The sequence below is a fragment of the Perca flavescens genome, chromosome 18, assembly GCF_004354835.1.
Source record: "Perca flavescens isolate YP-PL-M2 chromosome 18, PFLA_1.0, whole genome shotgun sequence".
NCBI lineage: Eukaryota > Metazoa > Chordata > Actinopteri > Perciformes > Percidae > Perca > Perca flavescens.
The window spans coordinates 24,714,775-24,727,686 of NC_041348.1; the positions used below are offsets into that span (position 1 = coordinate 24,714,775).

A 12,912-nucleotide genomic window follows, 5' to 3' on the forward strand; every position below is an offset into this window, starting at 1 on the left:
CTGCACCTTCTCCTACATACAAAAAACAAGGTAACACAGCTATGTCTGCAGTAAAATGGCTAAACAAAGTTATATTCAGTGAAAATGCCCTGTTATACCTACCATAGCCAAAGGATTTTATTTAAAAAAAATCAAGAATCCTTTCTTAATTTTTAATCAATAACGTTTGTTATGCTACTTGTTATTTGGAAAGAGTTTGAAACACCATTTAGAACTACTCAACAATACTACTTAGTTAGCCTCACCCTGGGGATCCAGCAGGCGGGGGATGTGCAGCTCCCTCTCGGCCAGGTGAAACGCCTCCTCCAGGTTCTCCTGGTTGCTTCTGGACCAGACCAGTGAGAGATCCGCCAGCTGTGGTCTGAGAGAGCACAGGATGGCCAAGAAGGCCTCTCCACTTCTCCAGCTCGACTTAAAGTTCTTTACACTGACGGAGCAACCAACCCTAGAGCAAGAAAGAAAGTGACACTGAAGATGAAGACCAACAGAATGTATGAAAAACCAAAGAGGGTCTGATCCAGTCCGTCGTGTCATTGCTTTTGACTGTAAGACTCACGCCAATGAGCAATTCAGTTTATCAGAAAGTTTTGCATGTCTGACAGAGGACGATTAAGTCATGCAAACGCAGGGAAAACATGCAAACCGTCCAAAGGAAGGTGTAGGACTGGCTGGCATTCCTCCTGTAAGGAGGCAGCATGATGCCTATTACAATTTCCAGGTTGCCAGTGTTGAATAATTTTCTTTTTCTTTTAAAGGTTATTTACTGGGCATTTAAGCCTTTAATTAATAGGACAGTTGTAGATAGGAAAGGGCGGAGAGAGAGGAGGAAACCTGCAGCAAAGGGCCGCAGGCCGGATTCGAACCCTGGGCCTCTGTACATGGGGCGCACGCTCCACAAGGTGAGCTACCACGGCACCCCAAACAATGTTCTTTTTTTTTTATGAAATAAATTGCACACCTGTGTCATGCCTTTGTTTCAAGCATTCACATATATGGTGGATAACTTACTTTTGGCATTGGTCCCTGACCCACATGAGCAGGGCCTTCTTGGCTGATATTCGGAAGCGTTTGTGGAGAGGCGACGTCCGACCTGCAGGGACTGGACTAGCTGGAAGTGGGCTGCCAGACCAGGAGTCCAGGCTGGCCAGAGAGTCTAGCGAGGAATGACAAGAACTGTAGGAGAGAGTGCTGGCCAGCTCCTCAATCTAAAACAGAGTCAGTGAAACAAAATATAGGCCATCAAATTATCAGTATCTTTAAAATGGTTCCTACATATTTGAAACCAGTGCCGTTCCCAAATATTTTATTTGAAGTAAAAACTGATATGTCACTAGATGCTGCTGCTTCTCTTTCTTATTTTTCTTCTGTTTCTCCTTCTACTACTATTTTTCACAATAGCAGTAGCAGATTAAGAATGTTTTGCCATGAGTTTACCATTGATACTCACATGACAATGGAGGATGATGGTCCATATGAGTCCGAGGATGATGGAGGGCCGTCCATCTATGATATCTGGGATGTTTATATTCACCATTTTGATCTATACCGACCGACCACAACAAATGTTAATAAAAACACACTGCAGATTCAGATGCCTTGTTGTTTTCTGTGGTAACTTACAGATTTTTTCCTGAGAAAGTTCAGTGCCGTCTCAATGTTGGCCCTCTGCTGGAAAACCCCTCGGCCCCTTTGTCTTTTCTGTGGAGACAAATCACAACATCACATTTATTGTAATAACATTTTTTTTTTTACCTCACCAATACTTGTCTACTGATTAAATATATAACTCTGGGAGGAATTTGGAATCTTTTTAACTCACTAATATCAGGAGAACATTGTAGTAACTCACCATAGGTTGGCCACTCATGGCCTCCAACAGGTCAAGCAGCTGTGACCCATCTCTGAAGTCAGAGAAGAGGTCTGACACAAATGAGGGAGGGCATCTCTGTAACAACGCACAAAATGAAGTTTTAATAAAACAGACAAAGGACTAGGTGAGTTCAGGTGAACACTACTCTAATCTCTCTAATGCTGTAGGAAGTAGCTTACAAAAGCATCTAAGCTGTGCTGCAGAATTCCAGCCCTGAAGCACCCACCATACACATATTGTCAATTGTGCTTTGTTCAGTGACAGCATCAAGGTCAATGTATCATTGCACCACATTCATTTGGGGCCTTATAAAATATCAAATAGATGGCAAATGCAGTGTTGTGCCTGAACGCGTTCATTGAACGAAAGTTCATAAACTCGTTCATATTTTGGGCGAACGTGAACTGAACGTACTGTATTACTGCCTTATGAACGTTACTGTGAACTCGTTCATTCTGGTGTCTGTGAACGTCACGCTCTCTCCGGTTAACCTTTTTCAATAGGGTGCCAGATTTCTATAGAGCCTTCCAGGCGAAAACCCGGCTAAAACACACCGTAAACAGGCCTTAAACACCCAATCTGGCAAACGTTGCCCGCCGGCTTCAAAAAGAAAATCCGCACTTCATTCACATCCACAGCAAAGCTGAAACGGCACATTGAACTGAAGCAACATATGGAAAAAAAAGAACTATGAACTAGTTCAACATTTTGAAGTATGAACTATGAACTGAACAAGTTCATTTTAAAATTTGTGAACTGAACTTTGAACTAGTTCATGTAGAAAGTGAACTTTCCCAACACAGGGCAAATGAGACAGCTGTGTATAAATAACCCCGGGTCATACTTGGTGAGAAATGTGTTGCATTATTTTATACAAAACAGTAAGTTGTTCAGGGTTTCCTGATGTTGTGGTAAAAAGTAAAAGGCTGATGGAAAGAAAAGGTTTTCTTTAGTGCAACAGGAAGCAAAGTGTTTTTTGGGAAATGTGATCCACTTTGTGGTAAACACAGTACTATGTATCAAAATTTATTTTTGCAGTAACGTGATTTATTTTTAAATGCTACAATATAGCTCCTTTACAAAAGGTCAGAGCCTACAAACTGTCCTTCATCCAAAACTTGCAGCCATGAAACTGCAGTGCAGGGATCTTCAACAGGGGGTCGGGGACCCCTAGGGGGTCCTCAGAGTCAATGCAGGGGGGCCTCCAAATGAGTCTTAATTTTTGTAGTCTTAAGTCTTAACATGAATCTAACATATCATTAGCAAATAGGAATCCCCACTATTGACAGGGTTACTCTCCTATAGGTAAGGTAGTCACTAAGGTCGTCATCCACAGATACAGCTTTCATAAATCATGCCAACAATTTTTAGGGTATTTTAATAGCTTAATATTCTATGCAAAAAAAAATGATGTATAAAGGTTTTAGGCTGCCCTATGTTTTATTTTAGGCCCAGTTTTATATACAACTTCATTTTATACAATATACGTAGTAGTAGGGGATTCCTGCTCTGTCTCTCTTTCAGTTAAAGGGTCCTTGGCTTAAAAAAAGGTTGAAGACCCCTGCTGCAGTGGATTCATTCAAATGTTTCTGGGTCAAAGCTTTAGGCCAAGACATAACAGCAAACCTTGTCCTCTAGACACAAAGGAAGTATCTCCTGTTGGGGGTTGTCGGTGGTTGGTGTAACAGATGGCAGGTTATGAACCAGTGATTTTTAGAGCACAGTCATATGGACATGAGGTTATGAAGAGTTGGCTGGATTCAAATTACGTGCTGTTCTGCTTCACTCAACCACTATTTATACTCCAGCCGAGTGTCACAAGCAGCTCAAGGTCTCTTTACAACAAGCTCCACGGTGAGCTTCTTCACTGCACCTCACTGTCTCAACAATGAGTCAGCATGTCTACAGCTTGCTTTGTATCATTTACAGCCCTCCCGCAGCATGATGTCATTTTTTCAACATTTTCTTTTCCAAATAGAGCATATTGGCAAGCAGGTAAACTATGAGCATAATACATGCACACTTGTGAACAGGTTTTGCTTGCGACATTTTCCAAATTAAAGCGAGGTTTTTGGAAAAAATGGAAGGCAAAATATCTCAAACCTTCATTGAAGCTTAAGTGAAAATACAAGGCCAACAGGTAACGTATTTAAACTATTAAGAAAAATAAAGCTGTGCAATACATGCAAAGCATATACACCTCCAGCCTTGTGTAGCATTTTCTCATCAGTCACTTTCTGCATCACTACTCCAGCCTCTCTCTAATAAACTCATTAATATACTCCAACTGCCATAAAGGTAATCTCCAAAAGATGTATCCTATTTGACAGCTGAATGTAAACCTTTGTGTGGGGGTGTCTTTGATTAAGCACCAGATCTTTATTTAAGAAAAATCCGCTCTTCGACATTACCTTCAGTAGAAATACTGCTTAAATACCTTCTCAAATGTAACAAAAGTTCCATTTTAATTAATGTATGTTATAAGCATCTAACATCACACATAAACATGATTTCTCTACATACCTTAGCGAGTTGAGCATTTATCCAGTTGGTGAACGTTCTTTTCTGAATCTGTTCATGCTCCACTGTTGAGGAAACAGAAAAAACAAATTGTCGTCTATACACATTTAGAACAAGATGTATTTAAATGAGCTGGTTTCTGATCTCTGGCATCAATACAGTTATGTTGAGTACTGGATACTAATATCCTCTTTCTCAGGGTTTTGGAAGCATGTGTTTGCTGGCAGTAGCAAAAAGGTGTACAAAGAAATCAATTAGTAAATTAAATTGCACCCCTTGTTTCAGTCCCCTTAACATGGCAGCGTATGTGTCACTTCTTATTTTGGTTCACACTGGGCAAAGTGACATGCATGCAATCATGTTTTGCAAACAGCGAATATGTCCATCAGACTGAATCATACAAAAGCTCCACTTATTAATAATTAAAGCATTTAATCTAAAATGCTTGTTTTTTCTAATTTTGTAAACCAGCAACCTGACTTTCTCTGTCCTGATGCCGCTGTCAAATCAATAATAATCCAGAAATGTCCCAAGACCAATGGGAACGCTGATCTCAGCAACAGTTCGGTCATAAGATACTCACCAACATCAGAGGACTGAAGGACTTTTCGACCCTCCATGCTTAAGACTAATAGTCAATAAATCCATTTATAATGAGTGAAGATTCTACTTTAACCAACGTATAACTGCCTTCTCAAACACTAGATGACCCAGAGTGGCAGGCTTCCTCTTTAAGCTGAAGTAACCGGCTACCGGCCTGGATCTGGCTACAAGACGGGATGGCTTCCAAGACAGTGACAGACATAGATACTGAGGCTGACACACACAGCAAATATACATAGAGACACACTCACAGCGATGATGAACTCCCAGACAGACATATGCACACACACAGTGAGGGGATTTTGGGCATACATGGTTCTTGAGAAGTTCTAGACCAGATCCTAAGCTTCTGTTGCCAAAACATTAGTCTCGATTTGCCAGACCATTCTCCATACGCTGCGGAGCAGGGTTCTGGCTAGTCCACACAGCATTCCGGGATGGGAGAAAAACGTGAGGCTTTGAAGTTCTTACTGTGGGGCTAGGGGCTGTGTTATTGGTAGATTTTTTTTTTTAACTTTTTGAAACATTTCAGATAAGTTTAAAAAAAAAAAAAGCATTTGAATGATGCATTTGCCAATTATTTTAAAATAAAAAATAATGCAGCAGAGTTTTTTTTATGGACAGATTCTGCAAACTGAGGAAAAAACCCTTTTACTGCTGATTGTTTGAAAGCCCCTCTAGTGACAAATGAGTGAAAGAGTGGCCACAACAGAGTACAACCAGACCTAAAAAGGATTGTGGATAACAAAGACTGTCAGGTTTCCCACTGAGTCAATCTAAGTAAGAAAAAAAAACCTATGAAAACTGCTATGTATTATGACTTTCATTAGATCTGGAAGTCACTGTTGCTGCTGTAATATGGACGTGCATGTGTTGTGTGGCTTTTTGCTATGGTGTGTGTTTTTTTGTGGCTCTTTATGCTGAACTGGTTTGCCACCCCTGAACTATTATAAATAAAATTGTCTATGTTCCTGCAAACTTAACATTGCTATGGTTACAAACAAGCTGTTGAGTCTATTTCAGACTTTATTTAGTCTGCAGTAAATAAAGAAATTTGATGTTTTGTCTGAGGCAATCCGAAAAGCACACAGTCACTTTCAGATTTATGAACTCACACTTACAGATATCAGGTTTGGCTATCATAATATCATAATCATAATAAGGGAGTGTGCTCTTTGTTTATAAGCATGCCAAGGCAGGCAATTCCTGAGCAACTTAATCACTCCACTCCACCCAGTTCACCTGACATGCCCAGTACAAACAGCAGTATTCCTTGATTCATAGTACAAACCTTACTTTCAAAAAATGTGTAAGTACATTACTGATTATAGACACTGATGAAACTGCAGCTGTATTTAAAAGCACACTATTTTACAGCATTACATAGTGACAAACTTCTGCACATCTTGATGATAACACTGTGTGAAAGTGAGGCAATGGGGTTTTTTTTCACCACTTTTTCAATTTATAGTACATATTATACATTATCACATCAGAGCGACGCAAGACACATTAAAATAGCATCTCTACAACACATTTCAAAGTTTGGTCACCACTGTGATTCCCCACTGCAGCACATGACATCACAACATGTATAAAGGCACAGGAATAGACTGACCTTGGAGGAGCATGTGCACGTTGTCAATGTCCAATGGAATGCCTTCATCGTCTTCCTCTGCTCCACCTGAAGCCATGTAGCCTCCGACCACCGCACAAAATCTACCTCAGAAAGGACCAGGAGACATGGATTAGTAAATCATCAAATCAAGAGAAATCAACGATGCCAAAAAAGTGCAGTGTCACAGTTTCTTCCAAAACATTTGAGTTAGCCGCCACTGCATGATTAGTCAGGTTAAGGACACGCCCATCCACACCATTACATTACCACACACACACACCAACACACACACAGATACAAGCACACACATGCAAACACTCAGACAAAGAGCTCAAAGATAATGTAGATATACAAAAAATAAATGGCATGGTCACAAATCTTTAACATACCTGTAGCAGGGCTGTAGTCGCTGGAGACAGCTAGTACATACTGTATTACAATGAAGAACCCAGTAGAGTGTGTACCATGTCCAATAAATGTCCTCAGCTGTGTCCTTTCATATTGGCACAACTCTGGGATGATTCACTGTGTTGAGTCCCTTCAAATAGGACTTGCGCTTTGGTACTCATAAATGAAACAAGGTGCCTCTTGTCTAGTTGAGTGTGAGGACAAACAAGGGTGGAAAGTCCCGCCCACGCTCACAGCAGGCAAAAATCCCTCCTGCAGGATCTCGTACAAAGTTAGTATCCCTTTGCTAAAGAGTAATCATATGTTCACAAATCCCAGAGTTGATTAGTTTGGTTTCCAGCTTTGTTTGCACAAGCAGGTCCTCGTTACTGACATTTCAGGAAACACAAACACAACAAGTGTCCCTACTTATAGCGTTCTTTCCTTTTACTTTCTTGTGAGCTAGTGCAATAATGTAACAGTTGAGAAACAAGGACACTGGGAAACACCTTTAGTTAGATGCATTAATGTGAAACTGTTTCAGGTTCCTTTTAGGGGTCGTGTCAAGTCATGACTCTGCAATATAGGGTATTTAATAAAAATTCACTTCTGCTTTCAATTTCTCAGTCTGTTTCATATTGAGTTATAGCAATCTTTTAAGAAATGCCCATTCACTTAAAGAGACTCAGGTTGCACCAACAGTAGAGCATGTTCCACAATGTCATATTTACCCTTGAGAGCAGTGCCAGTGTTTTATTTGTTGTTTCACTATGGTGAGCAGACAGAGCTGGTGGACAGTCTGTGTGCCACGTAGCAGCTGAACCCTACACCTCAAATTCACACCTCTGTTATGGCAGTGGCACAGGCACCAAAAAGCAGAACTGAATGGAACTGGACTGGACTGAATTGTCCCTCTGGAAAGTCTAAAACTGTCTAACATAACATCAAGCTTGTGATGTTTTTTTTCCATTTCAAAAGGTTATTGTAGTGTATATCCACTGTGTTTAGATGTAGAAAGCATAATTAAAGGAAACTGGTCTCAGGTTGAATTGCATGAACAACTATGTGACAGTCATCAAACTCTTAGTACCCCTGACATGTCAATTTTGCATGTCCCTATTTTAAATCATAAAGGCTCAAGTGTGCCACCAGAGTAATTAATTAACAGTTTTCTGTAGTTAGGACAATATCAGATGTTTTTTTAATAACTCAGTAATTGGGGTATAATATGTAATAGGGGTGGCTTGGAGGGTTGAGTGTGGACTGGTAGCTGGAGTGGTGCCAGTTCACCTCCCGGGTAATGCCGAGGTGCCCTTGAGCAAGGCACTGAACCGCCTATCCATGGGAAGCGCCCTTGCTCTGAGTGACATCTCTCCATTTAATGAATATGTGGTCCTGTTTGCATGTGTGTGTGTGTGTGTGTGTGTGTGTGTGTGTGTGTGTGTGTGTATGTCCGGCATGTGTATATTCCCCCTCTGGAATTAATAAAGTATGGCTTCTTCTTTGTTAATTACCATTAGAAGGAATCTTGGGAATGACCAAAATGAGCTTCAAACCCATGATTCTTCTTCTTATCATTACAATTTCCCAGAAGTATGATTTAAATCATGTTTCCATTGTCAGATAGGTATTGTAATTTTAGTGATATACAGGTTATATGACTTTTCAATCAGAGACCTACATTTAGTTTTAACTATAGTTCATGAATTTTAGTGGGTTATAACATTATAACAACATTATTACACATCTTATTATTGTATTAAATATCAATTAATCTGATTTTGTGAGCTAATCCCCAGATTTCAGATGTAATCAATAATCCATTATATATGGTGAACTTTTGTATATTCCTTAATTAATATTTGTGCACACCCTGCACAAAACTGTACAGCCTTCTTTTCCTTTCTAAAACAGTTATTATGGTACATAGTTGAAAAGTGATGTGTTATGTGATAATAGGAAGTAGCCTTGACATGTTTATTCCCTTTGCATAGGTTTATTGTAAGCATCAAACACGCCAAGGCAAATTCTATGCAAGTGAAAACTTACTTTGGCAATAAATCTCATTCTGATTTCAACCAAAATAAGTCAAGGGAAAAATGTTTACTAGTCAAGCCCTCAAGGTGGAGCCAAGAGATAGCTGGATAGGTGTCAAATGCGTTAATCGTGTACCTCCATTTGGTGGCGCTACATACCAAAACATGAATGAAATACTACACAGTGGAGAGTAGAAGAAGAAGAAGATTTCCCCACACGACTTTGACGTTTAGCAGCAGCGTCTGTCCTGACCTTCTCACTACAGCGTGACAAACTCAAAGGTAAGAAAAACGCTTATGCTTATTTAGTAAAGTTGCTTGATTCATAACAGAAAAAACAGTAGTTGGCTCACGTCAGCAATTTAAAATGAAGCTATCATCTCTACTTACTGTTGTTGTGTGTGCTACTTTTGCAGATGTACTCAGCTAGCTAACGTTAGCCTCCTACTAAGGCTAGTCATAGTTCTGCTTCTACAGCAGAGAAGATGCTAGCCATTCATTGATTAAAGTAGCAAGCTAGTCAAGTTAAATTAACGCAATATGAACCCGTAATGTATCTATGGCTTGTAAACATCTTCCTTGGTTTAACCGACGTGTATACATTTAATGCTAACGCTCGGCTGACTTGATTAACGTTAGAGATTCGAGGTTGTAAGGTTAACATTAGCCAAATACGTTACGTTATCTTTTGTAAAGATAAGTTATTACACACGTAAATGGAAAACCCCCGATGTCTTAACATTCTTAACTGTAAACAAAAGTGAAATGGTGCCTCCTCTTTTGATCAGTATTTCCTAGTTGGCCAAAGTCATTAGCTAGCTAGGCCTGACACAGCTAAGGGTTACGGTAGCATTCAAGGCAAGGCAACTTTATTTATATAGCACATTTCAAAGTGCTTTACATAATAAATGTAAGAGCAATTAAAACATTCATTAAAGAGAATAGAAAATAAAAACAAGTGTAACTTCATGTTGATTGACAACATTGTCTGAATGAAGGAACCAGTTTCTGAAACTTGGTTTCAATCAACATTAGTGCAGACTAACTTATTAAACTATGCATATTGAAGTATAGACTTTTAGGAATAAATATCCAAACTTAGTTCTACCAGGTACAGCCAGTGTTGTCGTTCTCAATTTTTTTTTTTTTTTTTAGCCAAGGACACTTTTCAAGATAGAGAATATACTGGAGACCCCCTCTTCTATGTCCCTTGAAACAATTTGAAGTCGCCCATTTACTTCTATGGTCTTAGTTATGTGAAAGAACAACACAAGAGAAATGTATTAAAAATATATTTAACATGTATTAAACAAAGTATTTGCAGATTATAAGAGTTATAGATTTGTTAAATTAGAACAAATCTATAAACTATTATAGATTACAAATTTAAATATTTGTTTCACTATGAAGCTGTTTGGAAGAAAAAAAAATCTATTTAAACTTTTCACGTAACCCCCTGGCAGAGTGCCACGGACCCCACTTTGAGAATCCCAAGTGTAGAGGTGAATGCATGACACTGTGGCTAGGTTTGGTCATACCCACACTGAATTAAACTGCTTGCTATTTGAAGGTGTGTTATATTGACCGAATACATGAGCACTGTTTTGAGACTATGCTGTTGCTTTCTCCCACAGATGGCTGGACGTGCGTTTGCAAGTTGGTGGGGCAAGATGAGCCCTTACTACACTAAGGCATACCAGGAGATGTGGGTGGGCCTTGGCATCATGACATACCTGTACTACAAAGTTTCCTATGGAGGTGAGTTCAAGAATGAATGATTTGTACAGCATGTTGAAAATGCAGCTGCACTCCTTATATGCAAACTGAATGTGTAGTAATGTAGCTGGTCTTGTATTACAGAATATGACATCTGCTTTCAAATTTGGCAGCATTGTAGTTGACATTACTTTTGTGGTTGGAAAAGATTGAAAAGCAATCATTCTTTGTACTTGCATGTACATACTACAAGCAGAGTTGGATGAATCTGTAAAAATCACCAATAACCATAGCACAACAAAAGCAACTGTATTCAGTGTCCATTCAACAAATTTAACTTAAGAATGCTGAAGTTGGAAAAAGGTGTGAAATAGGGCTGGACGATATGGAGAAAATCGGATATCACGATATTCTTGTCCTAATATCTCAATGTCGATATTGTGGCGATATTATAGGGTTGACAATTGGTGCTTATAAAAAATATCTTCACAATGAGATTTAAGATAAATAATCTTCAGTAACGTGGATATAATGACTAAGTGGGTAAAGGTAAAAATAATAGAAGAGCTGGAACAGTCTGGTAACACAGAAAATGACATCACTTTAATGCAGCCTTTAAAACCAGGAAAAGACCACACCTAAGCCATTTACGATATCTAGTCTCATATCACGATATCAATATAATATCAATATGTTGCCCAGCCCTAGTGTGAAATAAAATTGTCTTTCATAGTTCTGAATAAATGTAAACAGCTGTAGTTACTTAGACATATTTTAAGTGCATGGTGTCTCAGGGGTTTGGGTTAATGTGACTAATGTAACGTGTGTTTCTTTCTATTCCAGGCAAGAAGGCTGTGAAGGACAGTAAGTAGCCAAACATTTTGTTCATCATATTAAATAAATACGGTTGGGCAATGATTATATATGCTGTGAGAAAACATTTTTCTAACATCAGATTTTGCTCATTGGTAGCTGTCCCTAATGACCTCTGATCTTTGGGTGTTTTGGCCATTGTTGGCAATCAATGAGCACAACTGACATATGCAATTTTGAGTTTTTTCATTAATAAACAATTTAGTTAACTGTATTACAGTAGCTAAATATACCCTTCTACCCAGGTATGCTATCTTTAAGCACAATATTAGAATTTACCTTAGATTTGAATGTGTTGAGGGAACAAACATTATTAGCAGTAACACCACCCCTGTGTACTCATTTGATAAAATAAAGGTGTGTTCATTTTAAACACGAGTGGTTAGGGTTGCATCAGTCATTACCATGTATGTCCTGGGATCCTGCAGTCAATGTTTGTTTTTTTGTGGAGAAATGTTGAAGCAGTGAACATTAGGTATACTGCAGGAAATAAAGGCTAGAAAATCATGTGTCAGATGTGCAACTACAAAGGTTTTCCTCTAGATGTCACTGACGGATGGCTAAGCCAGTCATTACAGCTGATATTTTGGTGCTGAAAGAAATTCACTATAGTCCCATTATTCCCATGCTTGGTTGGACAGGGTTTATTTGATGGATTTGTCATTAAACGTGACATTTTTTTGTGCTCTTCTGTTTCTACAGAGCCTGCCCATTGAGTTTTCCACCATACCAGACCCCCCCCTCCACCTGCTGTGAAATAATAATCGTTAGTCCAGAAGTCCAGCTTCTTATTTGAATTTTTGTTAATATGGAATAAAGTGGCATTCCAAAACTTTTGTCATTTCATTGTCCGCTTTGTTATTTGTGTGTTGTTGTGGCTATAGAGTAATGCCACATGAGATCTCATGCATCAATGACTGTAGGCTGAAAAGGCTATTAATAAAATGTTATCAAAAAGGAATTAGGTATGAGAATTGACATAAGGCCCTTCTCTAAACAAGTGGAAGCAGATTAGTGTCCCCACTATTAAAAAAAATATATATTTATATTGAGTTTCGTGTATTTCGTCATGGCCAATTACATCTTTTGCTTCTGCCTTTACAGGGGTGCTTACTGGTGTAGAGTTAAGACTTACACTATACATTCTAACATAATATCAGCAGCAGACAGTTCACATTTTGGAGTAATCCATACCTATACATGAATTCTATAATCAGTTATTAAAGCTCTTTGGTTCAGCCATATCCAGTTGCGGTAGAATGAGTGAGCTATTAATAGCCAATGAATCA

The 12,912-nt window shown here is 38.9% G+C and overlaps 2 protein-coding genes across 2 annotated transcripts in view; one reads left to right on the top strand and one right to left on the bottom strand.

The window, feature by feature from the left end:
- syne2a (spectrin repeat containing, nuclear envelope 2a) overlaps positions 1-7,138 on the bottom strand; it is a 92,562-nt gene extending 85,424 nt beyond the window's left edge. The window contains exons 1-8 of the mRNA XM_028605570.1: positions 7,001-7,138; positions 6,612-6,712; positions 4,394-4,455; positions 1,850-1,945; positions 1,621-1,698; positions 1,448-1,540; positions 1,009-1,205; positions 246-445 (exon numbers count right to left, since the gene is read on the bottom strand). Of these exons, the coding sequence (XP_028461371.1) occupies positions 246-445; positions 1,009-1,205; positions 1,448-1,540; positions 1,621-1,698; positions 1,850-1,945; positions 4,394-4,455; positions 6,612-6,687 (802 nt within the window). The 5' untranslated portion in view covers positions 6,688-6,712; positions 7,001-7,138. The remainder of the gene's footprint in view (positions 1-245; positions 446-1,008; positions 1,206-1,447; positions 1,541-1,620; positions 1,699-1,849; positions 1,946-4,393; positions 4,456-6,611; positions 6,713-7,000) is intronic.
- Positions 7,139-9,208: 2,070 nt separating this feature from the next.
- atp5mj (ATP synthase membrane subunit j) lies at positions 9,209-12,459 on the top strand. The gene is made up of 4 exons (XM_028605743.1): positions 9,209-9,316; positions 10,669-10,792; positions 11,594-11,614; positions 12,326-12,459. The coding sequence occupies exons 2-4, from the start codon at positions 10,669-10,671 to the stop codon at positions 12,337-12,339; spliced, it is 159 nt and encodes a 52-aa protein (XP_028461544.1). The 5' UTR covers positions 9,209-9,316; the 3' UTR covers positions 12,340-12,459.
- Positions 12,460-12,912: the final 453 nt, after the last annotated feature.

Bases quoted from the DNA above. Each gene is read 5' to 3' on its own strand.
- atp5mj (XM_028605743.1), top strand. From the start codon at position 10,669: ATGGCTGGACGTGCGTTTGCAAGTTGGTGGGGCAAGATGAGCCCTTAC. The intron at 10,793-11,593 runs GTGAGTTCAAGA...TTTCTATTCCAG, and splicing joins CTACAAAGTTTCCTATGGAG to GCAAGAAGGCTGTGAAGGAC.